General features: G+C 40.5%; 2 protein-coding genes across 4 annotated transcripts in view; one reads left to right on the top strand and one right to left on the bottom strand.

The window, feature by feature from the left end:
• FARS2 (phenylalanyl-tRNA synthetase 2, mitochondrial) overlaps positions 1 to 18,809 on the bottom strand; it is a 360,192-nt gene extending 341,383 nt beyond the window's left edge. Inside the window, exons 1-4 of the mRNA XM_050940051.1 lie at positions 18,742 to 18,809; positions 16,322 to 16,415; positions 13,710 to 13,847; positions 9,006 to 9,142 (exon numbers count right to left, since the gene is read on the bottom strand). Coding sequence (XP_050796008.1) covers positions 9,006 to 9,011 — 6 coding nt within the window. The 5' untranslated portion in view covers positions 9,012 to 9,142; positions 13,710 to 13,847; positions 16,322 to 16,415; positions 18,742 to 18,809. The remainder of the gene's footprint in view (positions 1 to 9,005; positions 9,143 to 13,709; positions 13,848 to 16,321; positions 16,416 to 18,741) is intronic.
• Positions 18,810 to 18,928: 119 nt separating this feature from the next.
• The window catches only part of LYRM4 (LYR motif containing 4), a 179,228-nt gene continuing 171,240 nt past the window's right edge, over positions 18,929 to 26,916 (top strand). For all 3 annotated transcript variants that reach the window (XR_007772578.1, XM_050940366.1, XM_050940367.1), the window contains exon 1: positions 18,929 to 19,097. Coding sequence is in view for 2 of the 3 variants with exons in the window: in XM_050940366.1 (XP_050796323.1) it covers positions 19,012 to 19,097 (86 nt within the window). In the remaining variant the exon portion in view is untranslated. The remainder of the gene's footprint in view (positions 19,098 to 26,916) is intronic.

The following is a 26,916-nucleotide window of genomic DNA, read 5'->3' as shown; positions in this document are numbered from 1 at the left end:
CAAAGCATGGGGAGGTGAAAAAGTTTGCCAAGGTAACACATTAGGTTAGTGACAGAGGCCAGAATAGAACGCAGCTCCCCTTACTCCTACTGTCCTGTCCATTTGGCCACATTGCCTCAAGGTAGTCTCAAGGTAATACTTATAGCTCACTTCAGCACCTGCTAGAACCCCAGTGAATTAAACAATTAAATAAAACAATATATTGCTGTTTTGTTTTATCCTCATCTAAACCCAAATATTGTACTGAAGGAAAGCACTCAAGTTCTCCCTTACTTCTCTACCCCATGCCTGATAGAAACAGAATTTTCAATTTAAAAAAGTTCATAATTTGCACTAAAGCATAAAAGCAAGTGAGAAATTAATAATTTGCCTGCCCTGCCCACCTCCTAAAAGCACATGCAGAACTAGGACCGATATAAGCCAATGAATCAGAATTCACAGAAAGAAGAGAGCAATTAAGTCACCTAATCTATCCTTCCTGCTACTCCTAAATTGTTCCCTAAAATAGAGGTTCTCAACCTTTTTCCTTCTGAGACCCTACCACAACATCCTATAAAAATTCCATGGCCCACCTGTGCCACAACAACTGTTTTTCAGTAAACTGAAAGCCAGGGCCACCATTAGGGGGTAGCAAGCAGAGCAACTGCTCAGGCTCGCATGCTGTAGGGGCCCCATGAAGCTAAGTTACTCGTCAGTGGGGCAGCAGATCTCAGGATTCGGCTTTCTGCCCTGGGCCCCAGTGAATCTAATGCTGGCCCTGCTCTCTGGTTTATTTTGACTGACTCCCAGAAACCTACTCGCAGCCCCAGGCAGGCTCAGACCCCTGGAGAGAACCGCTGTCCTAAGCATGTGAAAATATATTTACGTTATCACATGCCCCCCAAAATCACTGCAAATGCTAGACATTCACATATCATAGTGGTTAGTGTGAATGTCTTTTTATTTTGAAAGATAACGTCTTCCTCAGAAATAGCATATGTTCCATGCTATATGGCAGTTAAGATTTTTTTTTTAAAGTTGTCTCCTTAATTCAAACCAAACTACTCATCTTCCAAATGTGGTGTTATGTTGCTCAAGATAATCTAAATAAAAAAACAGAAAAAAAGATTACAGCACTATGCAGGATAAATGTAACCTGCTCTCTGGTGAATGCACACGCAATACAATGGGCATTTTGTATTAGGGGACTTCCTTTTTACCCTTAGGCAAGAACATCACAGTATAAGTTATATTTAACTGTCAGCATTACTGTTTATAGTATGTACGTTGTTGCTTTGCTCTTGGATAAGATTAATAAAACAGGGAACCATTTCAGAATCTTGAGATATGTCTCTTGGTTTAGAGTTGTTGTTTTCTTGAGAGGTCAGATCTAAGTTCACTATGGAAAATTCCTAACTATTAATAAGTGGTCCAGAATAAAGTCACATTATTTAGCTGCCCCTTCCTTTAGCATAAAATAGCTCCTTGTGTCAGTGAAATATTGCCACATGTGACTTAATAGTCTCCCTGGTTAATATTTAATCAGCATGCAATACAAAAAATAGATGTAGACATACACTAACCTAAATTTAAAGTAGGCACAACCGTAGGATATTTCCAGCTATGTTGTAATATCATAGGAATATAGATATGTTCCATTCAGAGTTGCCAGCCATTATTCCACCTACACAGATCGTATTTTCACCTTTAGTTGGGCCACCAGAGAAGAAATTTACCAGCAAAGCAAAAGCTTGCCCCTAATTAAATCACATGTATAAGGGCCTCGTCCAAAGCCTACTGCAGTGAATGAAAAGACTATTTTCTCAATTAAACTTTTAAAACACCACTGAATTCTATCATCTATTCAATTTTTATTCACACTAATTTTTCACATTTGGATTTTCATTAATGGTGACATAGGTTAAGAATCAAGACATCATCTAGTTTCAGAACCTTAAAAATAGGGGAGATTCAGTCTCATTGCTGTATTTCTGTGAGTTCGTCAGTTCTTGACATGGCTCCCTGGTTACTTAGGCGAAGTCTACACTACCATGGGATCAACGCTGCTGTAATCAATGCACCAGGAGTTGATTGAGCAGGTCTAGTGAAGACCCACTAAATCGACAGCAGAGCACTCTCCGGTTGACTCCAGTACACTCCGCCGTGAGTGAGAGGAGTAAGGTAAGTCAACGGGAGAGCGTCTCTCATCGACCTACCACGGTGTAGACACTGCAGTAAGTCAACCTAAGCTACGTCGACTCCAGCCACATTATTCATGTAGCTGGAGTAGCATAACTTAGGTCAACTTACCATGGTAGTGGACGTAGCCTTAGGGTCTGAACCAATGCCTATTCAAGTCAACACAAAGGCTCTCATTGATTTGAATAGGAATTGGATTGAAACTCTAGTCAAATCTCTATTTAGGCATTCAGTACCACCAGTATCTGTTACCACCCAGCAGCCAACAGTGTCAAAGCCTAATGAGCATTGCATAGGAAATTCACACAAAAACACTGTTGTCTCTTAAATGAAACAAGAGACTTAGCTACGTGAGCACAGCAATTGTCAACTTGTAACAGAAACGACCTTGTTGTTGTCTAAAACCTTTTATTCCATCTACAGTAGGCCATGATCTAAATTGAAAAAAAGCTGTTTAAATACAATTCCACCAAAACTTTATAAAACAGTTTGGCTGACCAGAGTGCGTCTCCGCGCACTCCAGGAAAATATGAAAAACGTTGAGTGGAAAAGAATGTCTTCTCTGTTGTATTGTCTCCTCATGATATATGGATGACTGTCAACTGGAACTCCAGAAAGGGTTGGAGGTGGAGCTGGGGGAAGGGTAAAAAACAGAAGAGATGCTTCTTGCACCCGAGAACCCAGAGCACCAAGTGAAAAACTCAGGAGATAATACTGCTACATCCTGTATTATGTCACTCCTGGTCTCCTCTTCAGCATCTACTCAGAGGAACAGAAGCCAATGGCTATGCAGCTGCAGTAAGGACAATACTGCCAGACAGACAGGCACTAGCAGAGAAGCAGCTGTTCCTAAAGGTTCCTGTCTCCATGAAGGAGGAAAGTGCTTTCATCAGATTCTTGAGACCCACAATGATAAAAAGTGAAGTGACTTCCAAACTCTGTTTCCCTCAATCCTCATCTCATGGCAAAGAGAATAGTGGTAGGAAAATTCTGAAAGAACCTTGCATTATTTTCCTCCTACTTAGCCCTCTGTCACAGAGTCACAGATCTGATGCTCTGGAACTGCTCTGTATGAAGCCAGACAGGACTCTGGGGTAGAGCGACACCCATCAGGGCATGCTGTCCAGGGCAAGAAGCCTTTTCGGCTATGGCCTTCCTGGACCTGACCTCAGAGCATTCAGCACCCCTGTTCTCACCATGCACTTCCTGCAGCAGGTCCACCTAGATGGGACCCCTAGGGAAACTGGAAGGGCTCTGCACCCCAACTTTGCAGTCAGCAGTGACTCTCAGCCACCATGTAAAACAGAAGGTTTATTAGTTGATAGGAACACAGTGTGGAACAGAGCCTGTTAGAACAAAAAGCAGGAACGTTCACCAAAGACCATCTTGGGGGGACTCAGGGCCTGGAGCCTCCTGGGCGCCCCCTCTGATTCCCGAACAGGATACTGACCACTTCCAGAGGCCCAACCTCTGACACGGCCATTGCATCTCTTCCAGTCTTTTTCTTGCTTCCTGGGCAATGTGTCACCTGGCCGCATCCACCTCCTGGTTCTCAGGTTACGAAGGGCACTGTCTATTGCTTACATGCAGGAAACTTGAGCAGCCTCACCTGCCCCTGGGGGTCTCAGCAAAAGTCACGCACCCTTATTCCCACTACCTAGGCATTGGTGTAATACACCAGGAAACTGAGGTACATGCAGTATTCATGCAAAACAGTAAGACTCACATACACACAACACAACAAGAGAAAAAAACCCTTCATCACACCCTCTCCTGTGACTGTTTCTGCATGCAGAGGTGATCCAGCCCAACATTAAGGCCTTCTTTAAAAAGTGTGTTAGACACTAATTATACTGAAATCAGGTTTAAACAGTTTTTAAACTCAGCTACTAGCCCACTGTATATGAGGCTGTGGAACAATGTCGAGTAAGGTGTAGATGAGCTATATACTATTGCTTAGGAATCATGAATGATTCCCGTAAGTTCATCCAGCCATGGTTGTTGCTATGATAAAGTCTGTATGACTCACCTAGTTTTTAACATGATGTTGGTTCACCCTCTGCTTAATAGAAGTCCATGTAGTTGAAACATTTAGAGTGGTGCCCATAACTTGTACTAAACAAATATATAGTCATAATTTTTAAATTAAATTTACTTTGACTTTTTTTTAACATAATACAAGAAGGCTTTAGTGTTTTAGCATAATTCCCCATTTTTGATACTGTGCCTCTTTTCTGTTGACTCGGTGAATTGAAAACTAATGCAATACTAGGTATGTCTCCTCCCATCAACATGCGAGTAATTCAGGCATTTGTCTTCCATTTCTTCTAATGAGAGGTACAAGCATAAAGAGCTCTCCATTCCACAAGGAAAAAAATAGAACCTGATGACTTACACAAATAGCGTATATACACAGTATGCTGAAGCAAAGTGGATCTATTTAAAGAGTCTCTATTGTAATTCATATTCTATCCCAAACTGCTAGACAGGCAGAGAAAATACCTTTGCAAGGGCAAATGTATTAATCCAAAGTGCAGTAGTCAGTGCTATATTGTAGGAGATAAGCAAGACAGGTTTTCCAACTAAGAGTTCATTCCACTTCCTTCCACCAGTATCAGAAGTTGGAAACATATAAAGATTCACAAGCAGTAAAATGGCTCTGTCAACAAGGCTCGAATAATCACAATATCTATTTCAATAAAGTTAGTCTCATGGCAATAAAAAACTTCACAAGGCAAGATAAAAACAAAATGAGATTCCACTGCTGCACGTTTCCAGTTTGTTTTCTTTTATTTCAGTCTTTTTAGTAAACTTATTTATCATGTTTCTCAACTACTCAGTTCATATTTCATTAGAACCTGCAATTTACAACAGGTTGGTGGGTGGTTGTACCTCCACAGAGCCCCATTGACTTTAATAACGCTCTGAACCAGTTAAGGAGTCTTCCCGTATGTTGTAAATTGCAGGATCAGGGCCTTAATATTCACTTTTTAAAAATAATTCAGAAAAATATATCTTCATGCATTGTGTAAGCAATTTCGCATGAGCAAAATATAACAATTTCCCATAAAATATTCCCCAGTTTTAAACTCTGATGGGGAAAACACAGTTATCAAAGATAGAGTAGCAGTGTTATACATATTCTGTTTGGATTATTGAAATATTTGTCATGTTTGCATTGAAGAAACTGCAGAATTACACTTCTGGCCTATCTAGGGAGGATAAAAACTATAATAAGAAATACGATTTTCTTCAAATCAGAGAGTTCCCAAGTGGAAGTCATAACGTGGTGCTAGAAATTACGCTGTTGAGAAAAAGTCCATCGGGCATTTTATAAAATTATTCAAAGTAAAGTTCCATCTACACTATTAAACACAGGCCAAGATGTAATATGAATTGGTCTTACCTGGTTCAGTGGGACCAAGTCTTGTTCTAATTACATGAAGCAACTGTATTTTTGTTCTAAAACAGGTTAAGGCTAGAGCATAGTGTGGTCTCATTCCTCCATGCAAGCTCAAACTGGTCATGACAATATTGTTTTTAAACATGTTTGAACACTATCAAACTTAACACGTTAAAGGGGTCTTATATCTCCTTAGTTTTCTCAAAGCGGGGCCAACCCAATGATGTGTGAGGTCCCAACCAAAGCAGAGAAAGATTATAAGAAATAGGGCCACAAGTTGTTGGTCCTTCTGGTCCTGCTGTCAAAGGGTGTAGAAAAGTCTGAAGTAATTGCAATACAAATAATAATAATAGTTTCCTCTACCTTTGTATCCGCTATTGGAAAAAGATAATACATCTTAACATATGAGTTCCAAGACTCCCAAAATAGATGCTTATCTTATTTGTCTGTAATGCTAGTCCTGCATCAAACCCTATAGGGCTTGATAACACTGATTTGCTTCCTCCAGGAACAGCACAGAGAATGAAACACCCTAGAAGAACTTTTGCTTGAAAAGCTTCCAGAAAACACCACACTTAAATCATCTCAGAGAACTCTTCCGTGGCCCCAGACGCCAGAAAATAATATTTACTTTCAATGCCAGCATTAGTGAAACATATGAGAGGAACTCAACATACTTATCTTTACAAAAAAGCCACTGTACTTGGAGACATTTTCTTGACAAAACAAAAACAAAAAGAACACATTTTCAGCCAAGATAAATGTCCCTTGCTGGCTGACAAAAGATAAAGTAGGCCAAGATAAGCAAGAAAATAACAAAGAATCCATGCTTTATTATTAATGAAGTGCACTTAGCATCATTATGCCTTGGGCTCCCTATGATACAACTACAATCAATAAACATTGCATTTCTTTATGTACTAGGACAATCTGAGCTAAAGAGTAAGATTTGCCTCTTGCTTTTTCTTTATAACCATTTGGGGAACTGCAGTCTGTGGAATGTTTAAGAGTCAACTTCCACATACAGCCTGCAGGCTCAATCACCAGGGGTTTTGAAATGAGAAGTGAGAACAATAAGGCAACCAGGGTCAAATGAACAGAGGAGATAATAAGGAAAAAAAGTAAATCACTTTAATAAGGAGAAGTCAGACTTTGTAAGGCTTTAAACAGTATTCATTTTAAATCGATAAAAAATACTACACAGTGAGTCTGGGAAAGGAAATCAGAATAATTATGTTTTCCTATCCTTAGTGCAAGTCTTAATTCAACCAATGGATTTTTCCGTTAATTATAGCTTGGATATTATAGTAATTGACTAAAAAAAGAACATGCATAAATAAAATGTCTATATCACAGTGAGAGAGAGCTTAGATTTCACCGGCCTTACTGAAAAAAGGACTGGATGGGGAAGGAAGAGAATAAACTATACTGTAAACACGAACAGCAAAAACACACAGAAATTCCCACCCAATCTTTTTTCACCAAGCAGCATCCCCCTGTTCATAATGCACTTCCTCCGTGATACCAAGGCTAACGTGCCAATGTAAGAAACAGGTAGCTTCTCATATTTAAAATAACTTCCATATAGATTAGATATTTGACCATTGCCTGGTCACCTCCTATTTTGAGATCTGCATGCTGTATCTGTCCATCTGTTGATCATGAACTCCACAAGGAAGGGACTCTGTCTTCTTTTATGTTTGTAATGGCTCAGTGCTCACTGACAGCCATTAATAAATTAAAATAAAAGTGAACGAATGCCAACATTTCTAGAAAGATATGCTTTACAATGAAAGTAAAAGAAAAAGCAATAAGCTATACAGTATGGTGCTTAGAAACTTTAGTGATGGAAGCACTGTAAATACCTTTCCAGACCCAAGAAATAAAAAAAAAAAAGTTCAAAATGAAACACACAATTTTTATTGTAAACATGGATTAAAATTTTACAAAAAATCTTGAATTGGTTATTTTCACTCTGCATCTGATTTTGTATACTAAAAAACATAGACCATCACAAAGCAGCATCTCCAAATGAAATACAAGGGAAATAAGTGTGCAAATCACTTGCATAAAAATTGTAAGTTGTAAGTAAGAAAAATTCTAGGAAGCAAGGAGAAACAAAAGAAGTATAATACCAAACACTGATGTCAAGATAGATCTTGGAAGCATACTTGGGGAAAAAAAATACCCCACACCCCAATGTTTCTGCAGCAGTAAGTCTCAGTTCTCTCCAATGTTCCCTAGAGAATCCTACATTAAATTCTAATTGCTGTATCTGTTACAGTTTGTCAGTCAACCACTTAGAACAGGGCGAGCAAACTTTTCGGCCTGAGGGCTGCATCGGGTTTCATAAATTGTATGGAGGGCCAGTTAGGGGAGGGGGTCATGGCCCTGCCCCCAGCTCCTAACTGCCCACCCCGAGACTCCTGTCCCATCCAACCCCTCCTCTCATTCCTGATGGCCCCTCGGATCCCCTGCCCCATACCACCACCCCTTCTCCCTGTTCCCTGACTGCCCCCAGAACCCCTTCCCCTGACCGCCCCCTGCCGTCCCATCCAACTCCCCTCCTTCCTGACTGCCCCCTGGGGACCCCTGCCCCAATTCAACCCCATTTCCCCCCCAACCACCATCCACACCCCCGCCCCCTGACCACCACCCTAAACTCCCCTGCCCTCTATCCAATCCCCCCACTCCCTGCCCCCTTATCGTGTTGCCTGGATCACCAGTGACTGTCAGCGCTACAGCTGCGCCGCCCGGATGGAGCTGGGCCATGCTGCCGCCACCACCACCACACAGCACAGAGCACTGGATCAGGCTGGGCTCTGCAGCTGCGCTGCCCCAGGAGCTCACAGCCACGCCACCCAGAGCATTTCGCCGGCGGCGGAGTGAGAGAGCTGAGGCTGTGGGGGAGGAGACACCAGGGGAGGGGTCAGAGGCTAGCCTCCCAGGTCAGGAGCTTGAGGGCCAGGCAGGACAGTCCCGTGGGCTGGGTGTGAGCCCCTGGCCGTAGTTTGCCCACCTCTGACTTGGAACCAGATTCTGCTATCCTCTCTCATGTTGAGGAGTCACTTATTCATCAAGTAGTTCCTTTGATTTTAATGGAACCATTTGATGAGAATGATATAAATCAACACGAGTAAAAGTGGCACAATCTGTCCCTTACCAGTTTCTTGGTACTTCCACTACCCTGAATCCCATTACTTCCTTCGATAAAGTATTAGGGATGAAGAAATCATTAACGCTATATGAAGGCCAAAGGCAGGAGTCTGGCATGGCCCTCCAAATATGAAAACAGACTTAGTTTTCTATTTTAAAAGAAGAAGCTGAGAAGGTATGTTCCTGAAGGCAAGAATACTCATGCTAAATGGCTGATAGCTGAGAAAGGGGAGTAGTAGAAAGCTCTATTTCCGTGTGAAGTACTTACTTGCATCAAGAGGTGTTCTCGAATCAGTTCTAATTCCTTTTCTTTGTCTGTAAGTTTTGGTCAACCTACTGGTTCTGGTCTTGCCTTTCCTTCAGAAGGCTTGAGACACAAATTCAGTATCTTCTCCAGATAAAAGTCTAGGGAGAGAAGAAGAAAAGAAAAAGTTGTCCTTTTTGAGGTGATAGTGAATATATAGAGTATTACCTACACCTGTCTAGCCTTGTGCTTCTGAGAGACTTCCCAGACCCTCAGGAATTTCTACTAAATTGCAGGTCTTCCACTAATATCATGACTGTGGATTCTGCAGGTTCCATGGCCACAGGCATTGCAGCCATGAAAGGTGATATTGTATAGAATAGTGAAAGAATACTGATTCCAGAAAGACTGCAAATAAGTTATTGCTGGAAGTCTATTGCTATTATAATTCCCTGAATGCATGAAATACAATAGATTGCTGATTTTTTTTAAATAAAATTAAGTGTTGATCCTTTCCCCACCCCCAGACGCTTCAAATAGCCGAGAGAAACCCAGATACTGGTTGTGGGTCAGATGACAGAAAAGTCATCACACTTTTTGATTTTCTCATTTTAGGTGGGCATAATACTGTCTGGTCTGCCTAGAGAATCACTGAATCGACTAGAGCATGAAAATATGGTCCCTGAAACTCATCAGCTACACCTATAGGAAATGGATGCCAACAAACAGGACAAAAGCTTGGAGGAAAACATATCACAGAGTAATGTCCATGGCAAAAGTGAAGCTTTTTAAAAAAAAATTTATAGCAAGAGTTTTTTTACGCTGCAATCACGGCAGCATTTTTTAAACATTTCTGATCCTATTTGTGTTTGACCCCTGGGTTGGATATTCTGAGTGAGCCAAGAATAAAGTGGTGGCTCTGAGCCACAGCAAACTTCAAATTCAGTCACTCTGAAATAAAGTATCTTTCCTTGTTTTCCAGAACTATAGTTTGCTTTCTGTGCTAAAATCTCAACATCAGCTAAAATAGGAAGAAAAATGAAACTAACTAAATATGTTAGCTTGGCTGAATGACAACTATGGAAAAATATGATGAGAGCATAAATCACCAAGGAGAAAGAGAAATCGTTTATAGATTGTCTCTGAAGGCTATAACTAGGGGCAATGCGATTAAATTAGAAAAGGAGAAGGTTTAGGCTAAATATGAGAAAACGTTCCCTAAAGGTGGGATCTATTATACAGGGGAATATTCTCCTCAAGGGAAGGGAAGGCTATTTATGACTGGACAAAACACTAAAAAGTATAACATAGAAAATGGTTCTGAATTGATGCAGTGACAGACGAGAACACCTAACAAGCCAAGTCCATCTCCGATTTCTATAGTTAAATTTGTCAACAAGATTTCATTATGCCAAATGACCAGGCAATGAAAAAACTCTCACTGCTTGCAGGGTTTCTGTCCACAAAAAATATCTGAAACAATACCAGTATTAAGGTTAGTGGTATCTCTCAGGTTTGGAATAACTACTACAAAGTGAGCATTCTTAAGGATTACAAATACGCTAATTTATATCTTCTGATGTCCTGAGTTCCAGTCTAATCCTTTCACCACAAAACCATCTCTAGCACTTTTCACTCAAGGATTGCAAAGCACTTGACAGACATCAAGACCTAGTTAATTTCCTGCAGAAATGCCTGTGCCATGGGAAAACCTACTTTTGTGCAAGGTTTTAAGGGCCCAATCTTCAGCACATATTCACTTAAAAGAGACAGTGATGGTGGCTTCATGGTAGGAGTATGAGGCAGGGCCGTGGAAGCTAGGAGTTCAAGCCCCTGCTCACAGCTTCCAATAGACAAATGCCAGCACTTTGAAAGGGATATAAAGCCTCATGCTTCAAGCTGTAATCCCATTTTTGAAGATTAGGTTTTAGGGAGGAGATTTTGAAATAGTTGGTTTCATGGGAGGTGATTCTCCCACGTTTGACTTCTTTGGGGTTTCGCACATTTTCCTCTGAAGCTGGTCACTGTTGGAGCCAGTAAATTGAACAAGATGGACCACAAGTCTAACCCAGCATATTACTGAACAATTAAAAAATAAAAACAAACAAACAAGGCAAGCAGGAAGAAGTGTATTGATATGTGATCAGCATCCTGCAATAGGATTCATACATAAATAGAACTTCTCCTGTGGGATCAGAGAGACAGAAGAGTTTTCTCTTGTTATTTCTTCCAATGTAAGGGTACGTCTACACTACAGGATAAATTGGAATTAGCTTAAACCGATTTTATAAAACAGATATTATAAAGTCGATTGTGCGCGTCCACACTAGAAACATTAATTCGGTGGTGTGCGTCCGTGGTCCGAGGCTAGCGTCAATTTCTGGAGCAGTGCACTCTGGGTAGCTACTGTAAAAGAATGAGGCCAATAATGTCGATTTGCGTCCACACTAACCCTAAATCGATATAGTAATATCGATTTTAGCGTTACTCCTCTTGTTTTGTAGGAGTACAGAAATCGATTTAAAGAGCCCTTTAAATCGATATAAAGAGCAGTGTAGTGTGGACGGGTGCAGCGTTAAATCAATTTAACGCTGTTAAAATTGGTTTAACAGCGTAGTGTGAACCAGGCCTAAAACATTTAGGGAGGAATTTTCAGAAGTGCCTATGTGATTTAGCATCAAAACTACTATTGAAGCTCAAAGATGCTTGCGCTCCTAAGTCACTTAAGTGCTTCTGAAAGCCACCCCAGTTCTGTTTCTGTTTCTGTAGGCAATTACAGGGATATAAAGAAATTACTAACTTTAGAAACAGAGTTATTCAGAACATGCGTTTGTTATGATGAAATAATCCTACCCAGTGTGGGCAACAGAAAAACACTTTTTTAATTATAATCAACTATGATAATATTGGCTGAGAGCCAAATTCTGCCTTGATTTGCATTCCTAATTTTCAATGGGTGGTATAGAATCCAAACAAGAGCAGAACCTAACTCTGAGTGGAACTGTCTATCATTGCAATCAAGAAGCAAGAGTGATTAAGATTAAGGAGAATCAGAGCAGCAGCAGGAGGGAAAAGAGGTTATCAAGTTTTTAGAAGTTGAAAAACAGTAATTAAAAAAGATGATAATATCATGATAATCAATTATCATTCCAACCCCAAAAGAAAAATAATCAACATGAATAACAATATAACAGGAAAGCACATGCTCTCTCAAAGTGTTGAGTGCCATGTCATAAAGCTGAAATGATATACCGAAAAGAATAATTTAGGCAGCATATGACAAAGCTACAAATATGCCCTGGAGAATGTAACAGCTGCTCCATTTCACACAGTTCTATAGTCTCGGCAGGTATTTTGTTCAAATTCATTTTTCTGCTACTACAGATTTAGAATATTATCAAGTACGCCAGATGCTTATGTTATTACATCATTCTCAAACTGCTCATTTATCTTAAGATATAAGGCAGAGAGAGGGCCAGCCATGTTTCTTTCTTCCAAATCTGAACACAAGCAGCAAACACTGCTGTCTAAATAATATATAACAATAAATCAACCAACAACGTTCAGAAAACCTAGAAATCTGCCTAGGTTTTTTTTATGCTAAGATTTTATGCACACCACTACATTCTCCCCCATATTTGCACATAAACATGTAAGTAAGCAAAGCACAGTTTATACAAACACACAACTGAACCAGTCCTGGTCCCATTTAAAACTGTGAGCTGAGTAAGATAAGAATCAGGACCCATATGTTGAAGACAAGCAACACTTATTTTTGTGCATTGCTTCCAAGAAAAGCAAAAGCAAAACAAATCTATAAAATTAATCACTCTATCCAACAATACCATCAACTTAAAAAAAGAACACACACTTCTGTCTGAATTTTGTTCCTACTGCTTGATTCAAGCAATCTACAATTACTAATAAGCAAAATAAAAGGGGGGAAATCACCTTGTTTAGTTTACTTTTGCAGTTGACTGCACTTTGTGCATCATTTTCTTCTGATTTGTCTTTTGTTTGTTTTGCATATATGTGTGGCTTTCATACTGATACAGGAGAATGAAAAACATTTTAAAAAGAGGGCATGTGGTTGTAAAACCACAAAAAGTATCAGTTGGACTCAGGAGCACAGGTAGTACCTGAAATTATTTTAAAATAATTTATTTAATGACTAGATTAGATTTCAAACTGACAGCGTTCCTGTAAATAAGGTTTGCTTTAACATATTTTGCCTTCTTCCTCATAATTCTTTCATATTTTGGAGATCAATACAAGAGCAATAGAACCTCTAGTACAATGGTGCCCAAACTTTTCCTGGCTCACCCCTCCTACCCAAAATGGAATCCGTCCACACCCTCCTCCCCTTTACTTCACAGTTGGCTCAGCAGAGGAGCTTGGGCTGAAGGCAGAGCTGGAGGGAGAACTGAGGACAGGGGAAGAGCTGGGGCTAGAGGCAAAGTTGGCGTGGGGGTGGAGAAGGAATGAGGGCGGAGCTGGAGGAGAGGGAGCAGAGGACAGAGTAGAGCTGCAGCTGGGGCTGAGCTCCAGGTGGAGTGGAGCTGGGCTACGTGATGTTCCCTCCTTGCATCCCCCAAAACATTCCTCTGTACCCCGCAGGGGGAGCACACCCACAGCTTAGTGACCAATGCTCTAGTTCCAATGACTGAAAGAAAACTAAATTGAGATGGAGTCATCAGTACACTAGGCTGTAAATCTACTTTTACTTACCTAAGCTTTTCCAAGCCTTCCAAACTAGATTTTACTGGCTAAATGAAGACTGCAGGTTTTTTTATGATCCCTTAAATATATGAATGAAGAAACAAAAAGTGTGGTTGTCTGAGAATTTTAGGAAGAATGTTAAAGAATCTGCAAATAAAAAAGGAAAATTCCACTTTAACATGTGTTTAGTGTCCCCATTGCCCAGACCAAGAGACGTATAGGGCACAAAGACAATAAAAACCCTTAATTTCTTCTATTCATATTCCCTTAATTCATACAGCCAGCCTACAATGCCTCATTCTGTGACCTACAGCTACCAAGCAAGCCCCAAGGAGTATGGTGCTGGCCATGAAAGTTCAGGTAATTGCATTTCTGTAGAACAATTTAAAGTTTCTTACAACAATTTTAATTTTGTTTTTAACAAAGAAGAATGTTTGAGAAGGTGCTATATGTAATTAAATAAAAATGAAATTTATTTTAAATTGCTTGCTTGCTTTTCACAAGACCCAAAGGATAGCCAAAATAAAACAACTTGTGTGTGTGCAGTCTATAAAGTATACACACACAGAGATTATTCTCCAGTCAATATTGTGGTATTTATCTGTATCATTTACACACACAGCACTATTTTATAAACACACTGTAAACTGGATCAGAAATGTAGCTGTTGGAATTAAAAACACACATTATCATAACTTAATAGATTCATGGAGGCTAAGGCCAGAAGGGATCATCCAATCATCTAATCCGACCTCCTGCACATCACAGGCCATTACATTTCACCCAACTATCCCCATCTTAAGCCCAAAGAATGCATAGATTTCAAGGCCTGAAGGGACCATTTTGATCATCTAGTCTGACCTCCTGTACCACACAGGCCATAGAACTTCCCCAAAATAATTACTAGAACATACAGTTTAGAAAAACATCCAATCGTGATTTAAAAATTGTCTGTGATAGAGAATCCACTAGGACCCATGGTAAATTTCCCAATGGTTAATTACCCTCACTGCCAAAAATGTATACCTTATTTTCAGTCTGAAGTTGTCTAATTTTAACTTCCAGCCATTTGATCATGTTATATCTTTCTCTGCTAGCCTGAAGAGCCCATTATTAATTATTTGTTCCCTGTGTAGATACTTATAGGCTGTAATCAACTTATTCCTTAACATTTTCTTAGTTAAGCTAAATAGATTAACAAATTTATTTCAGCATGAGCTTTCGTGAGTTACAGCTCACTTCTTCGGATGCATAGAATGGAACACACAGACAGGAGATATTTATATATACAGAGAACATGAAAAGGTGGAAACATGCATACCAACAGGAAGAGATAATTAAGATGACCCATAGAAGGTGTGAGGAGAACTTAACATAGGTAAATAGATTCAATTAGCATAATGACCCAACCATTCCCAGTCTCTGTTTAAGTCTGAGTTAATTGTATCTAATTTGCATATTACTTCAAATTCAGCAGTCTCTCTTTGGAGACTGTTTTTGATGTTATTTTGTTGCAAAATTGCCACCTTCAAGTCTGTCACTGAGTGGTTAGGGAGGCTGAAGTGTTCTCCCACTGGTTTTTGAATGTTATGATTCCTGATGTCAGATTTGTGTCCATTTATTCTTTTGCATAGAGACTGTCTGGTTTGGCCAATGTACATGGCAGAGGGGCATTGTTGGCACATATCACGTTGGTAGATATAATTTTTTCTCCTGCTGATCATAGCTCATCTCAATTGATTAGACTCTTCCTGTTGGTATGCGTATTTTCACCTTTTCCTGTTCTCTGTAAGTATAAATATCTCCTGTCAGTGTGTTCCATTCTATGCATCCGAAGAAGTGAGCTGTAGCTCACGAAAGCTCATGTTGAAATAAATTTGTTAGTCTCTAAGGTGCCACAAGTACTCCTGTTCTTTTTGCAGATACAGACTAACATGGCTGCTACTCTTAAACCTGCTAAATAGATTGTGCTCTTTGACATAAAGGCATGTTTTCTAACCGTTTAATATTCTTGTGGCTCTTTTCTGAACCCCCTCCAATTTATCAATAACCTTGAATTGTGGGCACCAGAAATGGACACAGTATTCCAGCAGGGGTCATACGGTGCCAGATACAGCAGCAAAATAACCTCTATTCTATTCAAGATTCCCTGATTTATGCATCCCAGGATGCGCAACTTTGGTTAGACCGAAGCATTTAGGTCCTCATGAAACTAAACTGTGTGCAATAAACGGACAACAGGAGAGACCAAGGTGCCAGCAATGCCCAAAGGGCCCTGCATTAACAGCAAATTGATTAGGTGATATCTGACCAAATATGCCCATAATCTGTGGTGTTCCTACAATGTGGAGCCTTCCTGTGATTGTAGGTTTGGCAACATTGTCTGAATCAGCCACAGGCCTTTATGATTGAAAATTGGGAGCAGTTCAAAGAAGTACAAGTAATATTGGACTGATATTAGTTATTGACTCCAGGACCATCCTGCCCATCTCCTATCAACCTTTCAACTGCCCAGCCTCTCCCTCTCACATTGCCTTCTCAACTTCCACTTCAATAATCCCTTCGTTGCCCCAACTTCAACCCAAAGAGCCCCTTAAGGGTTTGTAATACAAAGAACTAACCTGACTTCTGGCTGCCAACACTCTGTCCATGTGGTTTGAATGTTACACCTTCTCCCCTGCCCTTTTTCAGGGTTTGTCTCTTAAGGACTCAAATCTGCAACCAATTAAAAACACAAGAAATTTTATGCATGACAGCAGTCCTATTAAATTCAACAGGGCTACTTATTTTCATAAAGTTATTCTGGTGTGCAGGTGTTTGCAGCATTGGAGCCTTAGGACAGTGGTTCTCAACCAGAGATGTGTGTACTCCTGAGGGTAAGCAGAGGTCTTCCAGAGGATACATCAATTCATCTAGATATTTGCCTAGTTTTACAACAGGATACATAAAAAGCACTAGTGAAGTCAGTATAAATTAAAATTTCATACAGACAATGACTTGTTTATACTGCTCTATATACTATACACTGAAATGTGAGTACAGTATTTACATTTCAACTGATTTATTTTATAATTATATGGTAAAAATGAAAAAGTAAGCATTTTTTCAGTAACAGAATACTGTGACACTTTTGTATTTTTATTTTTGATTTTGTAAGCAAGTACTTTTTAAGTGAGGTGAAATGTGGGGGGCACCCAAGGCAAATCAGATTCCTGAAAGGGGTACAGTAGTCTGGGAAGGTTGAGAGCCACTGCCTTAGGACATGTGTTTAACTTTAACAATTCTAAAAGTCTAATTAGGTTCAACTTTCCAAATGCAGGACACTGTTTTGGTTAAGAAGTATCCTTAAAATATGTGACAGAGAAGTCTATCACAAGCCATTTAAAGACACTGATTCTTCACTGAGAACCAAAGAGAGACACTTCTGTTGAGGTTAGTAGCAAAGGTGCTGGAAACATTTGTATAGTGGAGCTCCTGAGTGCCATTGATCCAAACTGCAAACCCTGTATATGATGGAATCCACTGGCAACACCCCTGTACCCCTAGTTTCAGCACCTATGGTCAGTGGAGTGCCAGTGGAGGGCACAGGGGTCAACCTGCCTGGTTCTCAATGCAGGATTGGGATCTAAGTGAGGGAATTTACAAATAATTATCATAGATTATTGGGGTTGGAAGGGACCTCAGGAGATCATTTAGGCCAACCCCCTGCTCAAAGCAGGACCAATCCTCAACTGATCCCCTCAAGAATTGAACTTACAACCTTGGGTTTAGCAGGCCAATGCTCAAACTACCAAGCTATCCCTCCCCCAATCTGCATGAGTAAGGATTCAATCCTGCAAACATTTACACATATGTATAAAGGTTTGCAAGATTGCCCCAATCCTGCAATCAGGTCTGCAGTCAGACTCTTGCTGAACCAAATTTAAAGCTGGCTTAATTTTTAAGGAAAGTTTCCTCACTATTGACAAGGCCTGTGGGCTTGATTGTGGGCTCCCACCAGTACAAATCAACAGTAGTATCACTAGAGTTACAGCAAAATAAAACTGATGCACATTAGTAAATAAGCAGTAAAAGCACAAAAATAGGGTGTTTTAGGACTCCAAAGATGTGCAGAGGAAAGTCTCTCTTTTCAATATTTTGTTTGCAGGATTAATAATGTGCATGGGACAGAGAGTTCTGGTTTCTAAGGACTTAGCAAACACTATGTTACATTTCCTTAACAGAAACAGGAAGTGAACAATGGAGATTGCAGAGCTGGTTGAAAAATGGAAAGCTGGTTGAAAAATGGAAAAAGATTTTATGTGATATTTTGAAATCTTCCATTTTGCAGGAACCAGTTTTTGAAACTTTGTTTCAAAAACCAAAACATATTTTTAGCCAAAATCTTGTTCAAAATAGTCATTGAACTTTTAGCAATCAAAATGTTAGGCAGCACCTTGAAACACAATTTCGACAGGAGCTATAATTTATAAAATGGATAAAAACATCATATTGCCTGAAAAAAAAAATAACAAAAAGGTCAAAGAGGTGACCAGTTTTTTTCCTGACTAGGTCCACTAGGGGAAGCAGAGGAGAGAGAGAGAAAGAGAGAGAATACGCTCACTATTCATCAGAAAACTTTTCACTTAACAGAAATACCAGAGGGGTAGCCCTGGTAGTCTGAATCCTCAAACACAACACAGCTTCCACCCACTTTAACGGTCTGGGAGGCAGGGGGCAGAGTAAAGGGTCTTTGTTCTGAGCACTTCACTGTGCAACCTGGGGCGAATACTCTTAGTCCCTAAATAAATCAAACAGGAACAGAGTTATATTCATAACGCGGGGTGGGGTGGCAGATTGGGGATATCTCCGGCCCAGAGCAGCCCCCCAGGGGAGGCTGTGAACGCCCATCCCTGTGGCCGGGAGGCTGCCCGCTAGAGGCAGGGGCTGCACACGGGCAAACCACGCGGCGGCAGCGACTCTGGGAAGCGCCGCTGGCCTCTGCAGCAGCTCCTCGCGCCCGCACCGAGTCCCCACGTGGGGACCCCCAGCCGCCACTCACCGTCCCGCTCGGCTCTCTCGCCCCGCGGGCTCGCCGCTGTAGCTGCCCGAGCCCCGCCTGACAAGCCGCGAGCGGAGGCCGCTGGCCGGGACCGAGGCGCTGGGTGCCAAGCGGCGGAGCCAGAGCCGGGCAGGTGTGGGCCCCGGTCTCCGCCCCGCCCCGGGCTCCCCGCGTCCCCGCCCGGGCTGAGGAGGCCGCATTGAGCTCAGGCTCCTGCGCGGGCGGGAGGGCGAAGGGGCCTTCGCGGGAGGACCCGACTGTGCCAGCAACATGGCAGCGTCCAGCCGGGCCCAGGTGCTGCGGCTGTACCGGGCCCTGCTGCGGGAGAGCCAGAGCTTCACCGCCTACGGCTACAGGTGAGGCCCGGCCGGTGGGGACACGTGCCCGGGAACCTGCTGGAGGGTGGCGGAGGGCGAGGTCCCTCCAGGTCCCCGCGTTTTGGAGGGGCGGGAGGGGGCCCCAGGCCTGGTTCTGTCTTAGCCCCCCCCATCTGTGTTCCGTGGCGGGGGGCACAGCTCAGGTTCCAGGGCTGGGGGAAGGGGGGTACAGGCCAATTCCCGCTCCCCCTCCATCCGTGTATGTTTTACTGGGGTGGTACAGGCCGGGCTCTCTTCCTCGGGCCTCCTGCACTAGGGTGGGACAAACCAGTTTCTCCTGTAGGTCCACTTAATTTTACTGGGTGTGGGGAGCACAGCCGGGTCCCCGCGAACTCAATCCCTCTTACTCCAAGGGGAGCCTCAGCCTTGCATTGGATGGGAGCAGAGGCCAGGTTCTCTCACACACATCTGAGCTCCCTGTATGACTCAGAGGAAGGGCCCACAGATTTGGAGTTCCATCCTTGGAGCCACTTTTTTTGCGCCCCAAGTGCTGGACATGTGGCCGTCCCCCCGCCCAAGAATTGGGGTTTAGGGGAAGGCTTCACGGCAGGTCCCTCCGAGGCTGACATTCCACCAAGAAGGCATGTCTAGATTACTAGTGCACCACTGGCTAACTGTTTGCCTGATATTGCTTATAGTTATCCAGTTTGCTTACTAAATACATAGGGTTGCTCCTCAGTAGTACTGATAAGACTATATAGCAATGATGATATGAAGCTCATTGGAGTTGCTTTATTTTAGATAAGACTTCCAATTGTGGTCCTTCTTACTTTATTATATTAACCATTTTAAAGCATAGAAATTATGATTAAGATGTGCACTTATATTGGATTCTTGGAAGTTTTCATGGAGAGATGAAATCTTTCCCTTTCTTCAGTGAAATGTCTTATAATAATGATTGGAGATATACCTATCTCCTAGAACTGGAAGGGATCTTGAAAGGTCATCAGTTCCAGCCCTCTGCCTTCACTTGCAGGACCAAGTACTGATTTTTGCCCCAGATCCCTAAGTGGCCCCCTCAAGGATTGAGCTCACAACCCTGAGTTTAGCAGGCCAATGCTCAAACCTCTGAGCTATCCCTCCTCCCAGTCCGTCTCTAAATACTGTAAAATGGGAAATATTGTCTAAATACAATTTTTGCTATATTTATGAATTTGAAAACACTAAAAGTAATAGCGACTTCTCGCAATATGCAAACACCAGCACCTGCCTGCAGACCATCTAGGAGCAAGAAAACAATTCTACCTGTTGGGGTGGTTGTTTTTTTTTTTTTTTATAAGACACCCATCAATGACGTATATGAGCTGGTAATGAGAATGAATATGTTGGTAGTCTCTTCTGTTCTAAGATAAACAGTTCTACAACATCTTTAGGGCTCACATAATGTGGTGTTGTGGTATCTTAGCACAAACTTCATAAGGAATTACATTTATTCTGAAGGGCAAAATGCTAAAAGTTAAACTCACTGTTTCATGAATGTAGTGGGAGGATTTTTTAAGAACATGTACTGTTGCTTATGAGTCTATGCATTGAGTATGAATCATCTGCTACTGTCTCCCTATTTTACAGTCGTCTTTTTTTTCTGAAATATTTACATTTAGAGTCAGACATGGAGTTGAAGATTTTTTTATTACTTCTATCTTGCCTATTTATGAATGGCAATGTAAATGTTTTCATAAACATATTGTGTACTTGGTCTCCCTATACCACAGTTCCTTCTTCCAATCCCAACAGTTATTTTGCTACCATCACTGTGAAGGGTAATGTTAGTTTCAGCGTTACTGACCTCACTACTGATAGGCTTTAGAATAATAATGCACAGGATCAGTTCCAGAGTCTGGCAATAAAAACTGTAGAGCGCTCTGAAGCCCAGATATGTGGATGATGTTTTAATAGTAGGAGAGAATTTAGTAAATAGTAAGTAATTTAATGTCTGCTAGTCTGCTCTATTACACATGCATGTGGTCTAAAGAATGAAGTGTGATTTAAGATGGTAGGGAAAGAATCAGAAGGTGAAAGGTGATGTTGAGGTGTCTAATAGCAATACACTTGGTAGGAAACATCTGTGTGTTTTTATTTGATAAATAACTTCTCTTGTTGCATAGGTGTTTTTTCTTGTGTTTTAAATAAAAAAATAAACATCAGTATTACAAAGGTCTCAGCAAACACTTGCAACAAGTGTAAAGTATAGTTTTTTATTTTAGTTCAAATTTGGATAAATTCAAGATCTGGAGAATCAGGGCTTACCTGTAGAGGAACAGGAAAACACTGAAGAACTAAAAATGTTTTAATTAACATAAAGATCTTATAAAAGAAAAACATTGTGCTTCCTGCGCTCCCCCTAAAAGTCTGGTCCTTTTTAGAAGGTGCCAAGGGTTAAATTGCTGCATTCTGAGACCGTTTGCAGGCATAAGACCAGAGTAAAAAGAGAGTAGTCCAAAGAAGCTGTTTACAGATTTTTGGGGCCCTGCATCCCAAAGTTCAGAAGGATCAGAGGGAAATGAAAGAGGAACTTGTTCATAGTTTATTACATTAAACTTGAGGTGGGTGTCCGTTTACTTTGTAAACATTTACAGAAATTATCAGCTGATATCATTATTTATTATTTTTATATTGCAAATTATGTACTGGGCTCCCCACAGATTAACATATTTTAAAAATAAATCTTGCTGAGAGGCTTTCTTATGTATGCCAAAAATAAAACAAAAGATCACACCTTTCCTGCCCAGTGTAGATGGGGAAAATGAGGGAAGGAAGTAGTCTTTGGTGGGGAATTTGAGAGTAGTTAAAGATTTACTGTGATCCCCAGATTGTGAAAAACAAATTATAAACAGCCTTCCACATGCACTTACTCAAGGAGGCTATCAGATTCTGCCAGCTAAGACATAGAATTGGGTGGTGTTAATAAATTGATCATACAGATTATATTTAAAAAAAAATCTTCTGTACTCTCTCAAATAACTAATAATCTTTTTTTTCATGCTATAGAAAAATGTTCTTATCAGAGAAAATTGTTATTGTACCATGCTGTTTGAATTTGGTTAAATCAATAATCTACCTCTGGTTGAATGTTCTAAAATTTATGATTTTGCTCCAAGCAAACTACTAGTTGTTTTGGTTCTTTTTGTGTTGTTTTGTTTTTTGAAACATTAGTAAGTTGTCAGATTTTGCATCTATTTTAATATCTCCACCTCCCCATTCCTCCTTCCTTTCTTTGCGCTTCCAGCCTATCCTCCTGGTGTTTGTGTTATCCCTTTGCTCCTATCTGTAGCATCAGTGTCTGACATGTTTGCATGTTTTAGCAATTACTTTTTACTTTCTCCTCTCTTGGCTAGATACAAGTGCTACATACCTTGGTTTTATTCTGTTTTGTAACATAGTTTGATATAGACTAAAACTGATAATGCAAAAACAGAATGCCACAAGCTATATCTTGATCCATTGTTTATATGTAGTAAATCTTTCTGACCCTACATGAATAATGGGGATAAATTAAGTATCTAGAATCAGTCAATTATATCTCCTCTTGGTGAACACTTGGTATATCATTCAAGATAAATTGGAAAACTGGGACTTAGATTAAACAAGGGTGTGAGAGGAAAGAGAAGATCATTCTCTCTCTGGTGAAAATCTTTGTTTTCTCCATTATGTGGGTCAGCCTTGTCAATCAGTTTACCAAAATTTGATCTGCTAATCTTCAACCTTTTTATTTTTTAAAAAGGATGATTTTATAATATCAAGAGATTAAACTGAGACTGTGTTTATGGACTTCCTCTGACCTGGGTGTTCTCTAGGTTTCTGATACATGGCGGGTTAGTGAAGTCAAGATCTCCAGGTTCTACTCCTGGTTCTTCCACTGATTCCAGTTTGGGCAAATTACTTAATTGTTTGTGCCTCAATTTACCCATTTCTAAAGGTGATATATTCACCTACTTCACCAGGATGTTGCGAGACTTGTATTTGGAAAGTAGAAGTTGTCATTCAGCTTTCTCCAATGTAAGTTTTGATTAGCTAGTGCCAGATCTATGAATAAGGCTAATGTTCTTGAGTCGATCATGGAATGTTGCTTGTATCTAATGTATCACTGGGTCCCGTTTCAATGATGACATCAATTCTGTGTTGAAACAGCTGGTACGAGCACAATATGTCAATGATCCATCAACCTGTGCAAAAAAAAGTGCTGAGAAATCAGTGATATTTTTATCCTGCTTTCAATCCAGTAGCCAACAATGGACACTAGTTTAATTGAGCAGTTGGCCATTTCTACTGGCCGAAAGGCCTAACACAAATTCTGGTGGTGTATAGAGCTGTGCATGTGCCTGTTCTCTTCTTTGGATTTAGGCTGAAAGACTTGGATATTTGGATAAGTGGCCTGGCCATCAATTTGTGTGTATCAGTGCACAAGCTCATGAATCTAATAAAACAGTGACCCTGTTTCTTTTCATGCGTCAACAAAACTGTAAGCCACAATAAGGACTACAATATCTTTATTCCTGGTTATATATAGAGCACTACCAAATTCACAGTCCATTTTGGTCAATGTCACAGTCATAGGATTTTAAAAATTATACATTTCATGATTTCAGCTATTTAAATCTGAAATTTCATGGTGGTGCAGTTATAAGGGTCCTGACCCATAGAGGAGTTGGGGTGTATGACTGGGGTCTGAGTGGGGGCCAGCTGAGATCACTCAGGACGAACTGCAAAGAAGGGAGTAGATAATCATAGAACTGGAAGGGACCTCGAGAAGTCATCTAGTCCTGTCCTCTGCACTCAAGGCAGGACTAAGTATTATCCAGGCCATTCCTGATAGGTGTATGTCCAACCTGCTCTTAAGAATCCCCAATGATGGAGATTCCACAACCTTCCTGGGCAATTTATTCCAGTGCTTAACCACTCTGACAGTTAGGAAGTTTTTCCTAATGCCCAACCTAAACCGCCCTTGCAGCAATTGAAGCCCATTGCTGCTTGTCCTATCCTCAGAGGTTAAGAACAATTTTTCTCCCTCCTTGTAACAACCTTTTATGTACTTGAAAACTGTTATCATGTCTCCTCTCAGTCTTCTCTTCTCCAGACTAAGCAAACTCAGTTTTTTCAATCTCCTCTCATAGGTCATGTTTTCTAGATCTTTAATTGTTTTTGTTGCTCTTATCTAGACTTTCTCCAATTTGTTCACATCTTTCCTGAAATGTGGCTCCCAGAACTGAACACGATACTCCATTTGAGGCCTAATCAGCATGGAGCAGAGTGGAAGAATTACTTCTTGTGTCTTGCTTACAATATTCCTGCTAATACATCCCAGAATGATGTTTGTTTTTTTTGCAACAGCATTACACTGTTGACTCATCTTTAGCTTGTGATCCACTTCCAGATCCCTTTCCACAGTATTCCTTCCTAGGCAGTCATTTCCCATTTTGTATGTGTGCAACTGATTGTTCCTTCCTAAGTAGAGTACTTTGCATTTGTCCTTATTGAATTTCATCTTATTTACTTCAGACCATTTCTCCAGTTTGTCCAGATCATTTTGAATTTTAATCCTATCTTCCAAAGCACGTGCAACTCCTCCCAGCTTGGTATTGTCCACAAACTTTGTAAGTGTACTCTCTATGCCATTATCTAAGTCATTGATAAAGATATTGAAGAGAACCGGACCCAGAACTGATCCCTGCAGGACCCCATTTGTTATGCCCTTCCAGCATGACTGTGAACCACTGATAACTACTCTCTGGGAATGATTTTCCAACCAGTTATGCACCCACCTTATAGTAGCTCCATTTAGGTTGTATTTCCCTAGTTTGTTTATGAGACAATCATTGGAGACAGTATCAAAAGCCTTACTAAAGTCAAGATATACCACATCTGCTCTTTACCCTGTCAAAGAAAGCTGTCAGCTTGGTTTGACACAATTTGTTCTTGACAAATCTATGCTGACTGTTATTTATCACCTTATTATCTTCTAGGTGTTTGTAAATTGTTTGCTTAATTATTTGCTCCATTATCTTTCTGGGTACAGAAGTTAAACTCACTGGTCTGTAATTTCCCAGGTTGTCCTTATTTCCCTTTTTATAGATGGGCACTATATTTGCCCTTTTCCAGTCTTCTGGAATGTCTCCCATCTTCCATGACTTTTCAAAGATAATTGCTAATAGCTCAGATATCTCCTCAGTCAGCTCCTTGAATATTCTAGGATGCATTTCATCAGGCCCTGGTAATTTGAAGACATCTTACTTGTCTAAATAATTTTTGTTCTTTCCCTATTTTACACTCTGATCCTACCTCATTTTCACTGGCATTCACTATGTTAGACGTCCAATTGCCACCAACCTTCTTGGTGTAAACTGAAACAAGGAAGTAATTAAGCACCTCTGCCATTTCTGCTATTGTCTTTCTCCCCTCATTGAGTAACAGGCTTACTGTGTCCTAGGTCTTCCTCTTGCTTCTCCAAAGCTGGTGGATATTTTAAATACTTGGATTTACCCTGACAGCATAAAACAGCTTCTTTATTAGCTCACTGGTTGCCCAGAAGGCAACAGCACAGTTCCCTTGAAGTCACCCAGCCTCAGGCCTCCATCCAAGTACCCAAGTCAAATATGATGAAGATTTCTGAAAATCTTATTTCATTATATAAAAGAAAAGGTTCTACCAATCCCAAAGTATCAGACACATTACTTCCCAGGTTAATGAATGTTTCAGATCTTATCCAAATACATGTATACAGCCAATTCTTATTAACTAAACTAAAATTTATTAAAAAGCGAGAGAGAGTATAGTAAAAATATCAGTATACATACAGACGTGAGTTCATTTCTTGAGGTTCAGATTCATAGCAGAGATGGTGAGCTTTGTAGTTGCAAAGAGTTCTTTCAGAAATAGTCCATAGGTTATAATACAATGTTTATATTTCAGAATGGTCCAGTAAGAACTGGAATCTCAGTCCTTGTGGCTTAGGCTTCCCCTGCATAAAACCTCAGGCAGATCTGAGATAAAAAGGATCAGGATCTTTTATACAATTTCAGGTCTTCTTTGACCAGTTAGTCTCTTGGGAAACAATAGGTAATCAGGGTGTCTTTGAAGTGGGTCCATCACCAGTACTTAGCTATACGAATTAACATAAGACAATTGCCTGTTCCTCCACCATTCACTGATGATTTGCTATACATTTCAAAGAGAGATAAATATAAAGCAGAGTGGATTTGATTTAAATCAAATTGATTTAAATCACTAGTCAGGAAGACTTGATTTAATCATGGATTTCTACATAAAAGTGCATTCTTGTTGGTTGTTATAACCTTAATACATATTCTTCATAACTCAGAGATAGATGAGACCCAAACTGGGTCTCTCTTACGGCCTGCTGCCATTATAGGTTTTCCCTTTTAGTGAGAGAATGATATGGTAGATCTCAAATCAATGAGGGCTACACTCAGAAAGACCTCAAGACTTCTGGAATATGCTGCTCAAACAGTTTCACTTTTGGTTCTACTGCCTGTCCCTTCCTTCTCACATTTATCTCCAGACTTCTTCTCCTTGTCCAGATCTATTCTGCCTCCAACAATCATCTATTCATTGAACTTTTAGAAACTTTGCACCTTTAGAGAGAGGTAAGAGAGTGACTCAGTGTACACAAATTTACAGAGGGACAATAGGATTGAGGTCTGTTATTTCTCACCCTTATTTATTTATTTTAAAACATTTTTGCTGTTAACAAGCATGTTATCTCTGGAGACATAAACCCACAGTTTGAGAACTGCAAAACTAAGCATCTCTGATGGTATCTTCTAGACTTAGCACTGAGTCC

Source organism: Gopherus flavomarginatus, chromosome 2, assembly GCF_025201925.1.
Source record: "Gopherus flavomarginatus isolate rGopFla2 chromosome 2, rGopFla2.mat.asm, whole genome shotgun sequence".
In the NCBI taxonomy this organism is placed as follows: domain Eukaryota; kingdom Metazoa; phylum Chordata; order Testudines; family Testudinidae; genus Gopherus; species Gopherus flavomarginatus.
This window is presented reverse-complemented; position numbering and strand designations above follow the sequence as displayed.